Source organism: Mauremys reevesii, linkage group 4, assembly GCF_016161935.1.
Source record: "Mauremys reevesii isolate NIE-2019 linkage group 4, ASM1616193v1, whole genome shotgun sequence".
In the NCBI taxonomy this organism is placed as follows: domain Eukaryota; kingdom Metazoa; phylum Chordata; order Testudines; family Geoemydidae; genus Mauremys; species Mauremys reevesii.
Genome location: NC_052626.1, coordinates 59,032,651 through 59,048,713, shown reverse-complemented (window position 1 = coordinate 59,048,713; position 16,063 = coordinate 59,032,651). Strand labels below are relative to the sequence as shown.

Sequence of the window (16,063 nt, the reverse complement as noted above, 5' to 3'; positions counted from 1 at the left end):
TGGAAGATCTGATGTTAGATGTGGACTTGCCTGTTTCAGGAAATAGAAGAGGACAGAAAGCGAGCAGAGCAGGAGGGAATGGCTGTCACTTCCAGGAGACCGAAGCAGGATGGTCTGACTATTACTATCACTAAGGCCCATAACGTAAGTCTTGCTTCCCTTTTAGTACAAGTGAACTTCTCACTAAAGAATCCCTTCCTTACGAACTCAGAGCTGCTATCTCTGGAGTAGGCAGCATGTACAACAGGCATTCAGAGTATCAGGAATCAGAACCTAACCACACCCCAAAAGACTTAAAGGTTCTGAATAGATTCATGCACAGATATACATTAGCCTGCACACACAAACCTGTTCCCACAAATGCAAGCATGTACACAAATACAAGCAAGCAGATATGTGTGCATGTACATATGCACACTCACATGTATATGAACTCCCAGACATGAATAAAACCATGGTCGCAGACATATATCCAAAATAGACGTGCTTTATCTCTGCTGTAGGGTGAAAAATAGGAGTTCCAAATGTGTATCAAGGCATGGATTTCACTGCAGAACACACATAAGAAGAAAATATCATAGGTCCAAACAGGGCATTCTCCCTCCTTCCCTTAAACAACGGTCAGCCTTAAGAACAAGCGAAACAAGTGGCCATTAGGGATTCCTACGCATGGTTTCCAATAGTGTTTCCCATGCAAACTCTGCAACTCATGGGCTGTCCCAGTCTTTTTTAAATATCTCTGGGTCTAGAGGGGGATTAAACAAATCACCAACAGACAGTCCTCCCCATTCACTAGCAGCAGGATTAGAGAGGAGGCAATTCATGGCCTGATCCACCCCTCCCAGCATTTTAGACCCAACACGTCACAAGGCCAGTCCTCCTTGACACTCTGCATGCAGCAATGTGTTAAAGGGAATGCAATGACAGCAGAGCTCATGGAATAAGTAGCCCAAACATACCCTTGTCTCTTTCCCTGATGTTGGATTGTTCACACAATTACTTTATTAGGTTCATTTGTAGACTGTCTTTCCCTCTTTCCAGCAACCCACTGGCCCTTGCTTTACTGTAGGCTTGCACTGTTGCACAATTTTCCCCTTTCATACAGGAGATGAAAGATGTTATTAACCAGAAACTGAACATTCTGCGGACTAGATTGTCCAACTCTTATAATGGTGAGCACTTACTCACACCAGTAGTCTGCTGGTGTCAACAATAAATGATCAGCACCAGGAGTTAGGGTTGCACAATCTAGCCGTAAGCGTTAACAAGAAAATGATGACATCTGTTTCCTAAACCTTTGACATTTTAGTCTGAAATGTCAGATTTGTAAATGCAATGGGTTTTCCGGACCCACTTAGATTTGTGGGTTTCACAGCTAATCAGACAAAGTGCCTGTTGTTTTGCTCTTTTGGAAGAATGTCATGGTATTGTAATGGGAGTGAAAAGCATCCCATGGAGCAAGTTCTAACATTTCCACAGCTGCCCTCTCCCAGCTGTTGAAGCAGAGGTTTTTCCTAAAATGGAAACACGCCGGTAACCCCAAAAGGACTTGGTTTCTAACCAGACCGATTGGCTTTTCAGGAGAAAAGGGTGGTGAGTGAGAAATGGGGAAGCAGCTGCCCCACCAGCCCAGGGTTTGGAGTCGGCAGTGAGGAGGAAGATGAGGAGGAAGCAGATCATATGTTTACATTCAGGATGGGGAAGAGGATGCAGCTGGCTGTTACTATGGACAACAAAGCCAAGGTGGGTCTTTAAAATGATGCATCACTCAAGACTTAATATATTGCTTTCTCTGTGCTGTAAGGGGTCCCTGTTCTCATTCTCTCAACTTGGAGCTTTGTTCAATGTCTTCCTGTTCCTTACTGCACTGATGCTTGCAATTACTTCCTCGATGTTTGTATTGCTGCCAAGTCCAGGATTAATACAGGAGGACTCCCTGTTTAAATATGCTCCTGTGATCTGTGTACACATGGTGCTACTCTGGATTCCTCCTGCCAAAGGCATCCTATTTCCAAGCCTGACAGTAATTTCCATACCTTTCCCCATTTTATACTCGTGGCTTACTCTCAGAGATGAGATACCATCCATAGTCAGTTACAGCTGCAAGTTAAACTGGACTTGAAAAACATTCAGATGCTAACTTGAAGCACAAGATGGTGCCTTAACAAGGGAAACTTTTAAAGTGTGTCAGACTTAGACTTTTGCTTTTAGGTCACTGGCTTGAACTAGAAATGGACCTGAACCTCACACTTTAGGGAAGTTCCAATTTGAATGTGGATCTGAAATTCACAGCTTGGGCCCATTTCTAGTTAGAATCCAACCCAGGTGGGTGGAACCAGAAATCTGATGACTGGTTTTTGGCCTATTATTTTTATATATTCTATTTATAAAATGCACTCATAGCATCCTCTAGACATACATTCAAACCATAACAACAGCTGGCAATCTCAATCCAGTTCCCAACGGACAGATGTCCACATCACTAGTCACCATCACAACTGGCACTAATTGGAACCCTAGCTAGCAATCTCTGCAGATTGACTGGGCACGGAAACTGACCATTTGTTTCAATTTTAGGTATGGTCCCTCCAAATCGTGGTTGAGACACGAGGAGGGTTACATCCTCACAGCCCTTTCTGTGCCTATGGCTGTCAATACAACGCCGTCTCCCGCCACTAAAATATATTTAAAAGCAAGAGAAACAATTTACATTAAATTTGAATCACATTTACCATTAATGTGTTTTTACGTCTTCCTACCTTTGCTAATTATTGAAGATATTTGTGTTTTTAAAAGAGCAAATCCTTCCCAATCCACCTTCTCATTACTTGATCCTGCAGTGAATGCTTATTCTGTGTTTCAGGTTGCTGCCAAGCCAGGCACTATGGGTTTTCCTTTCCATGTCTGATTAACAGGCAGAAGTCACCAATCCTGAACTTTCTGTGCCCTCAGGAGGTCCAACAGCTGCCTCCAGCTGCATAGAGTCAGTCCCTTTCCTCTGCCTCTCAACTGATCAGTCACAGCAGTGCCCCTTCTGCTGAGAAGAGTCAAAAACAGAGTTGCTAAATTCAATACATTTGCTATGGAAATGAAAAAGAAACACTGTAAGTAAAATGAGGACACCAGTCCACCAGCTGTGATGAAACTATACTGTGCTCTCCAGGCAGGTAGTTATGCCCAATAGATGAAAGTGGTAACACTTCTCATGCTGATATGGTACCAGACCCTAATTCAGTTCCACAAAGTTCTAAACATAAAGAGAAAAGTAGATACCTGGATGTCCATTGCATACCAAGCACTTGCAAGTGCAATGGCCACCCAATGTCAAAGTTGACAAAGTGGGACCCTTATCTTTCCCACAACTTTCTCCATATTACAGCATGGCTATTGTGACATTAGAGTTAAGGTTGAGATGGGGTTTCTCTACAAACCCCTGATCATCAATCACGCATAATCATGGCAAACTCAGAGTATTAATCATTTGGATGTACTACTGACCACAAAGGCAGTAAACGTCTTTTCTTCAGATGAAAATGAACTAAACCTCAGTGAAGCACTATAGATATACACTCACAGGGAAAGGTATCAACTGATGGGCTGGTCATATCCTACATGCCACTGATTCCTTGGGACCATCTCCATTCAAGACTTGCTTATGGACTGACACTGGACTCACAAAAACATACTCTAGGCCAGAAATGTCTTCTTCCAATGAACGTGGAGTCCATTTTATCATGGTGGCTGAAAGAGGAGACCAATGAAGCAGGCACAATGCTTTGGGACTCTGGAAATGTAAACCTGAAGACAGATGCCAAACCTTCAGGGTGATGGGACTTGCCAGGAATTTTCCTTACCCTACCCTGGAGCAAATGATATTCTTGTGAGAGAAGGGATCCTGTTTCTGGGCAGAAATCCCCATGTCCTGACTCAGATTTTAATAGTTTCTTACTCAAGCAAGCTTACGTGGAAGTAAAACATGAAAGTGTTACCATTGAAATTAGTGGGAGTCTGCCTGAGCAAAGACTGAATAAAAACAGAGCAGGGACTTTAGGTTTTGGCTCTTTATTCTGGAATTATCTGGTTTATTTTGTTAGCTCTCAAAAGAAAACAAAACTAGGTGTTCATAGGATGATATAGATGGACAATACCGCTGCTCTAGCATACTGTATATATCAGGGATCAAGATGCTTTCCAGGCAGGGGCGGCTCCAGGCACCAGCACACCAAATGCGTGCCTGGGGTGGCAACCCATGGGGGGCGCTCAGCTGGTTGCCGCGAGGGTGGCAGACAGGTTGCCTTCGGCAGCTTGCCTGAGGAGGGTCTGCTGGTCCCGCGGCTTTGGCGGACCTCCCGCAGGCGTGCTGCCGAATCCGCAGGACCGGGGACCTCCTGCAGGCAAGCCGCCAAAGGCAGCCTGCCTGCCGTGCTTGGGGCGGCAAAATACCTAGAGCCGCCCCTGTTTCCAGGAATGAAGGAGATGCTAAGTCTAGTCATGTGGCCAGCAAGAATGCTCTAATGGTGTTTTGTGTCCCAGGGATACATATTGTTAGAGATGATAAGTTAAGCAGAACTGGAATTCTTCTTGGGAATCAGTCTCCTCACCAACAAGCCTGCCAGATGATTGTAAGAAAATGGAGATTTCCATTCGTCTGCTTGTTTGTAGCCAGTAGCCAACTTTCAGAGCAGTAAATTCATAACAGATGGACATTTCAAATAGCCTAAGCATTTCTGCCAAACCCTCCTTTGTGTAAAGAACTAAAACTGGTAACAAAAATATGATGCTGGGTCATCCTGGTGGCTCTTAGCTGGCCCAGAAGAGCTGGGTATAAAGAACTAATTGGCTAACCCCAGATGCAGGGCTCTGAAATGCCCTTTTCTTCCTCAAATGCTGTCACTGCGAAAAGTATTACGTCTTCAAGCTTGATCAGAGATTGTTAGACAGGGCAGAAGTCATCCAAAAAGTTACCTCTTCACTTCTGAACACTTGTGAAGTCTGTGTGTCCATGTGCAAAGATTAAAAGAATCCCAGCCATGTCTTCTGCTCTGTCAGAAGTTATTTGCGAAAAAGGGCTTGATAAAGATCTGGCAGTTAGTATCGTAAGGATACAGGCTTCGGTTCTCAGTTGCGTGAGGGTCTGATGTACCCTGTGGTTCTGATCCTGTTCTCATTGAAGTCTGTGATTTTGCCATTGACTTCAGTGGGAGCAAGAGTAAACCCCCTGAAGGGACTCACTAAATTGAATTGAGTTATTTAAAAGCTGCCTTTTCACCTTTAAAAGCTTTAGAACAGAGAGATACTACGTTTTTCCAGTGAAGATGGGCACTTAATTCACTCAGAATGGTGAGTGTCATAATATTGATTATTAATAAATAATGAAACATTTATTATTAGACAGCTAGTACATAAGGCCTGACTCACCGGTGACTGACACAGCCTTTACATTAGGACTCTTTCATGTTGGCAGAGTCAAAGCTGCACTAATGGACCCCGAGCATAGGAGGAGTCCCAGGATGGCATGGGATTGGCAAAGCTGACCCTGTGCGAGGCTCCTGCTGAGCCCTTGTGGTGTAGGGGGCATGCCAGAAAACAAAGGAGCCATGGCCAGGCTACACCTCAGCTATTACTGGCTGATGAAGGGCCCATCAGGGCTGTGGTCAGCCAAGTGCAAGTTAGGGCAGCCCCGCTGGCTGTTCCAGCCTGTGCCAGACAACCCAGCATGGTGGAGGCACACAGGTGACAAAGTTTTGCCTTATTGGGACTTCCTGGTGCCTGGCCCCAAGCTCAGCTCTGGTACAGGGATGAATTTGGCTCATAGTATCTGGGTGCATTTACATGGCTTAGCTTAAAGCCCAAAACATTTTCCAAGTATATGAAGCTAATACCCCACAACTCCCACTATGCAGAGATGAAGAAAACCTTGCAGGTAGCCTAAATGCACATAGAGTCACTTAGGGTGACCAGACAGCAAATGTGAAAAATCAGGACGGAGGTGGGGGGTAATAGGAGCCTATATAAGAAAAAGACCCAAAAATCAGGACTGTCCCTAGTCATCCTAGAGTCACTTCTCCTTTATGAGGTGGTTTGGAAAAGCTCTCCTGGTTTTGTGCCTCTGGTGCCTTTTGAATTCCATCTCTCCCTGTTGTGTTTGCCCTTCTCCACAAAGGAGACGTGGCTGCAATCACTGCTATTGTAGAGCCCTTAAATGTTACCTTAAAGGAACCAAATCATTTGGGAAATAAGATTGCTTTCAAAATTATTTTTCAGGGGCATCGGAAAGGATTCAGGCCCCTCATTTCATTCTTTACAAATAGATGGACAGTTGCATTAAATATGCTTCTCCCCTTCAAATGAAATCACATTCCCTTACCACCAAAGCCCCTCATGAGATGAAAAAAAGAGATGCTTCTGGGCTCGGACTATGGAGTGACTACCTGTAAATCGCTACATCCAGTATTTACTGAACATTACAAATGAAATATTTAAACCTCCATCAGTGCCTCTTTTGGCTACATACTTCTGCTTGTGGTCTTAGATGTGGATTAATAACATTTTCTTTGTATATGGCTCTTCCACATAGGCGCTAACCCCTGGAGCCCAGAACATGACCTACAGCATAAAATCCAAGTTCTCATCCTGGTCTCCCACATGTTAGTGTAAAGCTGTGACCATTAGCCTGGATTGGTGCTGGAGGAAAATCAGTTTGTTTTATGTGTTTCAATGGTATCACTGCAGAACCCTCATTTAGTTACATTCAATGTAATTATTAAAATGGGAATTGGAGAAGTGTGTGTATAAGTGAGGGACCATGTGTGGTGGAGGAGGGGAGAGCAATTGTGTAGACTCTTGGTCTAAGTTGTATATTATTTCAGATCAGCTGCTGACTTATCTACAACTGCTGTCCTATTAAGGCATTTATTGGAACTCTGAAGGCCTGAGAAGTTGCTAGGTGGCAATTAGGCTCCACCGCCTAGGAAACAAATGTGGACTGGAAAACCCTATTGTGTCTTGGATGGTGGCACTGAGATATAAACCACAGTTATTAAATTAAATCACTTTGTTAAATCATCCTCCTTCCCATGGCAAACGCCAGGGCCCCTGCAAGGGGAATATTTTCATTCAAACATAAATATCTAAAGTAACTATAAACAGAGAATGCAAGGAAGGACTGGCTCAGCAAAGTATGTAAACTATACAATGCTCAGTTCTGTTTGTGTTTGTCCAAGCTTTCTCCACTATGAAACTTCCTCCTAAATGGGCAGTTTTTAAACCTTGGATTTTTGTTGACATATTAAAATACACAGGTTGCAGTGCAGTGTGTACATCACAAGTTACAGTATAGCAGTTAATCAGTATAAATGATGCGGCTGCAGCTTCTCTGACTACATCTAAACATCTAACGTCAGAGCCTCTAATCACATGCTGTCAGTTTCAGTCACAGAGAAAGATGTGAAGCCAGGAAAGGGCAGGTAGGGCCAACAGAAGAACTCCGCAAAGGCATAACAGGCATTTATTATTGGTTCATTATTCCAGCTGGCGCTTCAGCAGGCTTTCTTCCTGCTGTGACAGCCTCTTCACTGTAAAAACAACAAGGAGTAGGTGCCACAAGGACTCCTCTTTGTTTTTGCTGATACAGACTAACACGGCTCCCACTCTGAAACCTCTTCACTGTGAGAGTCCATGCAGGGTCAGCTTCTACAAGCTTTCTGTGGGAGGGATTCCCATTGAAGTCAATGAGAAATCTGCACATGAAGGGCTTGCAGGTATGAGGCCTTGGACCACAGACATTCAAGAGTCTCAGATATGGCCAAAGAGCTAATACCCTGATTCATGCTCATTTGTTTAGTGATTCATCACTGCAAATACTAAATTTACAACACCACTTGAAGTCAACAGGAGCCTTTCTGTTGACTTCAACGGGCTTTGGATCAGGCCCTGTATCACCAACATTTGTGAATAAGTGAAAGTGTTGGTGGCTAACTCCTGGGAGGCTCAAAGCAGTTGAAACACCGCAGACCCCAACTGGCTCTCCACAGCCTGCAGAGATTTTCTGAGCAAGCTGAAGCTCTGCAGGGGCACTACTATATTTAAGCAGGAAAAGACAACCGGGGACTCTCTGTTGCTGAGTGCATATCGCGGCCTGGGTTTATTGTTCAGCCAGAGACTGAGAGGCAGAAACCCCTGGGAAGTGTCAGTATCCCCCACAGAGCACGCTCTTACTGTGATTAAAGGATCCCTCTGGACGCTCAAGATTAGAAACAAGAGACTAATGAAGTAACCGATACTATTCTGCCAGGAAAAGGAGTTAAAGAAAACACATGAACATTAAATCAAGTGGCTGGAATGAGGATATTGTGAATTAGTTTGCTGGAAAGGATGCTGGGAGGGAAACATTTCCAGAAAATCCAGTCAATTTTCTGTAATCTCCACGTCTGACTTTTTTTCAAAACTAGTCATAATGCTACTAAGTAGATCTGTCTCCTGTGTTCTTCCTTAATAAAAGCATCACTCCCCCCAAGCCCAGATAATCTGTGCTGTGCTTAATTGCCTCACTTGTGCTCTATTCCCTCCTAATGGTACATTTAATTCTAATGATAAATTGTCTAGATGTGCTGTATCTGCTGCAAATCCAATAAACACTTTTCAGCACTCACCCCTAATTGGTTAACTTTATTTAAATATTGGTTTCTCTTTGATTGTCAGGTTTCACTGGTGCTTTGCATAATTCCTCTCCCATAGCCTCTCACCACCACTTCTGACCTTTCTAACTCTTTGGGTATTAGAGAGGCTACATTCACAGAGTTTCCCAAATCTGCTGTGATCCATCTGGAGTCAGCTGGAAACAGGGGCGGCTCTAGCCATTTCGCCGCCCCAAGCATGGCGGCATGCGGGGGGGGGGCGCTCTGCCGGTCGCCGGTCCCGCGGCTTCGGTGGACCTCCCACAGGCGTGCCTGCGGATGCTCCACCGAAGCCGCAGGACCAGCGGACCCTCCGCAGGCACACCTGCGGGAGGTCCACCGGAGCCGCCTGCCCTCTCCTGGCAACTGGCAGAGCGCCCCCCGTGGCATGTTGCCCCAAGCATGCGCTTGGCATGCTGGGGCCTGGAGCCGCCCCTGGCTGGAAATCTGGGCCCCTTCTCCACTCGGGGAGGGATTCTCTGTGGGCACAGCTGGTAGCTGTCACTTAAAAAGTGAAGTTGCTCAATTGACAGGCCTGCAGAGCTCTGCTACATACCCATGGAAAGCCTGCTCCTGCTCGCCTGGTCTTCAATGGGAGCAGGGTCAGCAGAACTATAACTCAGGCACCAGCAGTGCACGCTTTCATACTCAGTTCCCTCCAGTGTGTCTCATCTTTATTCTGGAGCAGTGTTTCTCAAACTGGGGTCGTCACTTATGTAGGGAAAGCGCCTAGCGGGCCGGGCCGGTTTGTTTACCTGCCCTGTCCGCAGATCCGGCCGATCACGGCTCCCACTGGCCGCGGTTCACCACTGCAGGCCAATGGGAGCTGCTGGAAGCGGCGACCAGTAAGTCCCTTGGCCCACGCCGCTTCCAGCAGCTCCCATTGGCCTGGAGCAGCAACCGCGGCCAGTGAGAGCTGCGATCGGCTGGACCTGCGGACGGGGCAGGTAAACAAACTGTCCCGGCCCGCCAGGGGCTTTCCCTATACAAGCGGCAACCCCAGTTTAAGAAACACTGTTCTGGAGGGACCACCAGTGGGAGGTTAATTTATTCTCCATGCCCATTCAGTCCTAGGGCAGGTCTACACTACAGCCGGGATCAGGGCCTGCTCCAGGGTTTTTCCCTCCCCAAGCAGGGGGAAAAAAAAAAAAAGAAAGTCATGATCGGCGGCAGCTCCACCACGCCGCTTTCTTCTTTGGTGGCAATTTGGCGGCCGGTCCTTCCCTCTGAGAGGGACCAAGGGACCCGCCGCCGAATTGCTGCCGAACAGCCTGACGTGCCACCACTTCCCCTTGGCCGCCCCAAGCACCTGCTTGCTGAGCTGGTGCCTGGAGCCTGCTCTGGCCGGGATCCATGCTCTGAGATCAATGCACCAGCAGTCGATTTAGTGGGGCTAGTGAAAACCGGCCAAATCAACAGCAGATCACTGAGTTTCTCCCATCGACCCCCCGCAATGTAGACCCTGTGGTAACTCAACCTAAAGTATGTTGACTCCTGCTGCGTTATTCACATAGCTGGAGTTGCGTAGCATAGGTCGACTTACCGCAGTAGTGTAGACATAGCCATAGGTCTCTCTTCTGAGTGCGTATTTGTGATGGTGTTATCTGTGTAACAGGAACTGGACTGAGATCTTTTGCATAGACCACTGAATGGCACCAGGTATCAACTACTGATGTAGACTGGATTTGAGTTGTTGATGTAGAGGTTATAGGTTAGTAGCTCATTATTAGTACTCTGAGCCACCCAAAACTACTAGGGACTCCCCCACGTCCACCCCCAAACTGGCCTTTTTTATAAAAATGGTGTCCACAGTGCTGAGCAGCTCACATCAGTGCATCACTCTAGGCAGGGAACCCCAATTCTCCAGCTCATTAATTAACCACACAGCTTAGTGTACCAGATGGGTTTGTTGGACTTAAGGGTGACCAAATGTACTTCCAATAGCGTCCCTCACGCTAGGTTAATCACCAGTGGAGCAAGATGTTCTATGGCAATATTGATACTTGAGAGAATGCTGACAACACCAGCGAGACATCAGACTCGAGCAATATGTCATGGTTAGTAAAGCTGAGTTAGAAGTTCTAAGTCATCCTAGACATGGGACAAGGACACTCAGCCACAGGTAGCGCTTTAAAGGTCCTATCCTGCAAGGTGCTGAGCAACCCACTAATGTCAGTAGGCACCAAGGGTACTCAGGGATATATCATGACCTTGCAGGATCTGGCCCTAGAGGACAAATGGATCCATTTTGAAAAAGAAATGGTCACTGCTGTGGTTCCCAGCAGTTCTTCACGGTGATGGGAGAAAATTATTGTCCATTTCTATTAAAATGGTGATAAAGAAGGGATCTAGTATTTTGGATGCAGTGTTCTTTACTTGTGGTACATAACTCACTCGAGCAGAGTGTTGGTGGTGGGATGCAGGAGATGGGTAACTGAAGGAGATACTGATAAATTTCTGCCTTCAGGAAAGCAGCTGGGGACCCAAAAAAGAATAGTTTTTAAAAGGGGGAAATTAGGGTAGAGGAGGGAAAGGAAAGGGTGAAACCTTGCACCTCTTTTACTCTATACAGAGGTGTCATTTGGTGCCACAGGGCAGCCCCTCCTAGCTTTTCATAGGTTTTTATGCTCCATTATGTCTTCCAGTCCTCCCACCATGACCCTTTCTCCCCCAACTTTGCAGGATATAATATAATCACAAAATGTTCTATATGCTGACATGATTTTGCTCCCTCCCCTTGAATTTTTCTGAAACATTGCTCCTGATTCCAAAGCATGTAAGCCATATTTATCCTGATGTAACTCCACTGACTTCAGTGGTGTTATACCACTGCTGCAGCTGACCCCTAATTAATGCATACATGCCTCAAAATTATGATGAGGATATTTTTTTAAGTATCAAAAACCAAATTAGATATTAAGGCACTTTATAAAGGGAGCTTCATGAGGCATATTGAGACTCACTACATAGGTTTTGGCTTGAAAAAAATGTAATAAGAACATAAAGCTGAGATTTTTCAAAGCCACCAACAGGATTTGTAGTCCTATTTTCCAGTAATTTTTATGAGAATTGGGCATCCAAATTCCGCTGGTGACTGAGGAAATCTCACTATAATTGTTTTCATGACATCTTTTCCAGAAAAACAAATATAGGAGAATTTTTGGCTATAAACACTGACCCATAGTAGTGTGAACCCAAAGATAACAGCGGGTGGGATTTTCAGAATTGCCTGTGTGATTTAGATAAACACAAGACAAGCTGTTCAGAGGTTTAATTCTGCTCTCACCACGTTCAGTTCATGTTCACTCTACAAATGTAGAATCTAATTGCACTCTACGATTTGAGTAAAATTGAGAAAGTAAACACAAACACATAAATGGTGAAAAGTAAGCCAGATTTGAAAGAATTGTTTAGTTATAAAATTCAAGGTATTACAAGTATATATCACATTATAAGAACATGAATAGAGGAGAATTTAAAAAAAGGAACTAAAAATAAATACATGTTTTTTATCTTGACAGTATCCCTTTAAAACATTCAGTTGCGTATAATTCGTAACATCCCATTCAAACATCCTGTGTTTTGACTGGCCAACTGTGTTTATTGATATTACTGATGACATGATTCAACAAATGAGAAATGGGGTGTTAATCAAAGCCAGGATCTAATAACTCCTTAACTTTCTAGATGTTTGAATGGTTGACACTAAAAAAGATTTGGGGTCCTGGTGAATAATCAGCGGAACATGAGTTCCCAGTGCAATGCTGTGGCCAAAAAGGTTAATGCAATTCTCAGATGAATAAGCAGAGAAATCTCAAATTGGAGCAGAGCGGTTATTTCACCTCTATACTGTGGTGCAGCCAGTGCCAGAATACGGTGTCCAGTTCTGATGTCCACAATCCAAGAAGGATGTTGATAAATTGGAGAGTTCAGAGACGAGCCCTGAGAATGATGAAAGGATTAGAAGACATGCTTTATAGTCATAGACTCAAGGAGTTCCATCTATTTAGCTTAACAAAGATACAGTTCAAGGGAGACTTGATCACAGTCTATAAGTACCTACATGGGAACACGTATTTGATACTGGGCTCCTCAGTCTAGCAGAGAAAGGTATAACATCATCCAATGGCTGGAAGTTGAAACTAGACAAATTCAGTCTGGAAATAAGGTAGAGTAATTGGAACAAATTGCCATGGGTTGTGGTGGATTCTCCATCACTGACAATTTTAGAATCAAGATTGGATGTTTTTCGAAAAGCTCCGCTGTAGGAATTATTTTGAGGGAAGTTATCTGGTCTGTGCTATATGGGAGGTCAGACTAGATGATCACAGTGGTTCCTTCTGGCCTTGGAATCTATGAATCTGGATCCTGATCTGCACTACCTGGCTGCTCACTATTGTAAAAAACCCATGTGCTGCAGACAACTGGCAAATTTATTAATCACACGCACAGTGCTAGGTCTAGACCCCTGTTCCTTCTGCTCCAAAACCGCGGGCTTCTTGCCCTTTAACTAAAGAAGAATGTCCTTACTTTGCAATTGTAATAGCTGTAGTCAGCCGACTCTCAACCTGGGATCAGTTGTAGTCTCTTTGAATCTGTTACCCATGGGTCCCCTACATACACCCACTGCCGAGCAATCTGACTGTTTCCAGCAGGAGTTCAGCTAACTCTCAGGGTCCTTTCTGACTCTTGATTCACTTGCCTCTTGTCCCTGGCAGCATTCCCCAAGTCTCACCGCAGCTCACTGGGTGCAAGGATCCCTTCAGCATCCTTCGTCCATATCAGGCTCATAATGCCAGTCTGCCCCAGACAAGGAGGGGGAGAAGGATGGGCTAGCAACTGCCTCAGACTGAGCTCCCCTTGCTAGCAGTCCCTGGCAGCTTCCCTGCTCCTAGGAAGAAAACAAAGCCAATCCTCTAGTTTGTGTGGCCAGTCTCACCCTTTTAAACTCCACTTCTCCAGGCGGAGCATGTTCTGCAGGTGCACCTAACTGGCACTGCCTCAGTGCAGGAATGCTCGTTAGCTTATCAGTAAGATGGGGGCATGTCCCATCACATAGTCCCTGTGGGCTAGCCACTAGATGGCAACACTATATATACACCAAAACCCAGTACATTGCACTATAGAACTGATGGAATGCAAACCTTGGATCTGACAACGGGAATTTTGGAGGAGTTTGGATCCAGATTTGAACTTTGTGGCTCAGGCCCAACTCTAATAAACCCAAGTAAGTTCCTCTCTGTGGCGCTCTGCCAAGATATCAGAATGGCCATCAACCAGCCAATATACAGGACTTCCAAAAGTCTTTAACACAGTTTATATAATTTGTGAGGATGGAGATCTCTACAGCATTCAGTTCTCCTAGGCTCAATAGTTAACCTGACCCTGGATATCTGACTGCAATGGCCTCCAAGACAGTTTGCATTGTGCAATAAAATGACTGCTCGTTCTTTTGACGGTCAGATTGGATTCTGAATTAATTTTAAACTCTTATGAAAAAGATCTAGACCTGTGATACTCAGATTGATGCTTGCAAGCTGCTCTTTAACGTGCCTCTTTGCAGCACATGATACTGAAACACTGTGTGCTTTAATTATTAACCAATCAAGATGCTTTTACTATGTTATTAACCAATTGTAGTTGATAAAATAATAATACTTGGTCAGTCATTTTGCTGTGAGAATATATATATATATTTCCCTATCATACTGTTTAAATATTAATATACTGTATAGTACTATAGTAAATGAAACAATGAATTCACACTACTGTGACTCTTTGGGTAATGTTGATTGCTAATTTGCCTCCTGAACCACTCTTTATCGTTGATCTGGACATCCCTGTGGATGGCTCACTGAAGACATCCACTCAATTCACAGCAACCGTCAAACTAGCACATCAAATGTTAGGCTGTGTTGACATGGGGATAGGGAACAATGCAGAAACTATTAGAATGATGTTCAACTGACTGATGGCGGAGCCTCACCTTTCATACAATATTTGTTTTCAATGATCTCATCTCAAAAAGGATACAGCAGAAATAGAAAAAGTCCCAAGAAAGGCAACAAAAATTCTTAGAGGCTACAACTGCGTGAATGTTTGCTATGAAATTTGAAACTAAAGCTGTGTCTCCACTAGGAAATTTTACAAAAAATTCTCACCACTGTTAGAACAGGCTCTGGATATTAGAACCAGCAGGAGCCCTCAGCCCTGATTCTCTTCTCACTTATACCAGTGTAAATCAAGAGTAACTCCTATGAAGTTAATGGAGGTATGCAGAGTTAAACCAGTGTAAGCAAGAGGAGAATAAACCCCTGATGTAGAAAAAGGCTCTGAGAGCTTCCAGAACTTTTACCATGTGTTAGTTAAACGTGCTGAATGGCTTCATTGAAACAGTTGAGAAGAATTGGTCTGGCTGAAGGATCCTTGTCTGCACTTGGCCATGGGGCTAACACCTGGTCAGCTGAACCTCTGGCAGAACCTAGTATTGATAAGGCTACAGTGAAGCATGTTTGGTTTCAGGTGTCATTACAAATTCAATGAAAGCACTGCTCAGGTTTGCAAACTTTTTGAACAAACCTGGGTCCAGTTAAGGTTTTACATGCAAATCATATGAAATTTGCTGTTATAAAGGAGCTCTCTAATTTCAACTACATTTTGTTTTGAAATTTTGAGTTAATTCACCAAGTTCACTCAGATGTGAGTGAAACCCCCCCAGATTGACAGTGAAGAACATGCACCTCCCCTTGCGAAATGAAACAGCCGAGTTCTGCACAGCACTGTTAGAGGCGAGCTAAGGACGGCATCCACATGAAGAGAGAATAAGGAGACATAGGGTAACATTTTCAAAAGTGCCTGTGTGATTTAGGAGCATAAGTACCATTATTCAGGCTCCTAAGTCACTTACTTGCTTTTGAAAAATTTACTCTAGAAATGATTTGGAAAGAAGAAAACTAAGAAGAGATATGACAGAGCTATCTATAGAATACTGACTAGTATAAAGACGACCTGTCAAATTCTCCAATTTACCCTTTCCTGTAAGATGAGAACAAAATGGCACACAGTGAAACAGAAAGATAAAGATATATTTACTCTGTGGAACTCACTGCTGGGGGATATTACCAGGAGCTGAATTGACTGTGAAGATAATAATCAGAATAAAAACCAGACGTAAACAGATGCAGCGAAGTGTTTCTGAATCAGCAGACAGCCTGAAGCAATAACTCTGAAAGGTATGAACTGCCCATGTCATCTGAAGCTCATGACAAGAGTTTAAATGTCAACATTGTCAACTATTTCACTATTTGATCAGTAGTTCAATTGTTCAACTGTTGATCAAATCATTCAAGAAAAGAGAGGGACAATGATATTATGAAGATCACAGAGTC

General features: G+C 44.2%; 1 protein-coding gene and 1 long non-coding RNA gene across 3 annotated transcripts in view; one reads left to right on the top strand and one right to left on the bottom strand.

Moving 5' to 3' along the window:
• Positions 1 to 16,063, top strand: part of CCDC9B (coiled-coil domain containing 9B) — a 101,690-nt gene that overhangs the window by 14,771 nt on the left and 70,856 nt on the right. For both annotated transcript variants that reach the window (XM_039534844.1, XM_039534845.1), the window contains exons 3-4: positions 40 to 144; positions 1,582 to 1,743. In XM_039534844.1, the coding sequence (XP_039390778.1) occupies positions 40 to 144; positions 1,582 to 1,743 (267 nt within the window). The remainder of the gene's footprint in view (positions 1 to 39; positions 145 to 1,581; positions 1,744 to 16,063) is intronic.
• The window catches only part of LOC120403589, a 33,621-nt gene that overhangs the window by 9,973 nt on the left and 7,585 nt on the right, over positions 1 to 16,063 (bottom strand). The window lies entirely within an intron of this gene.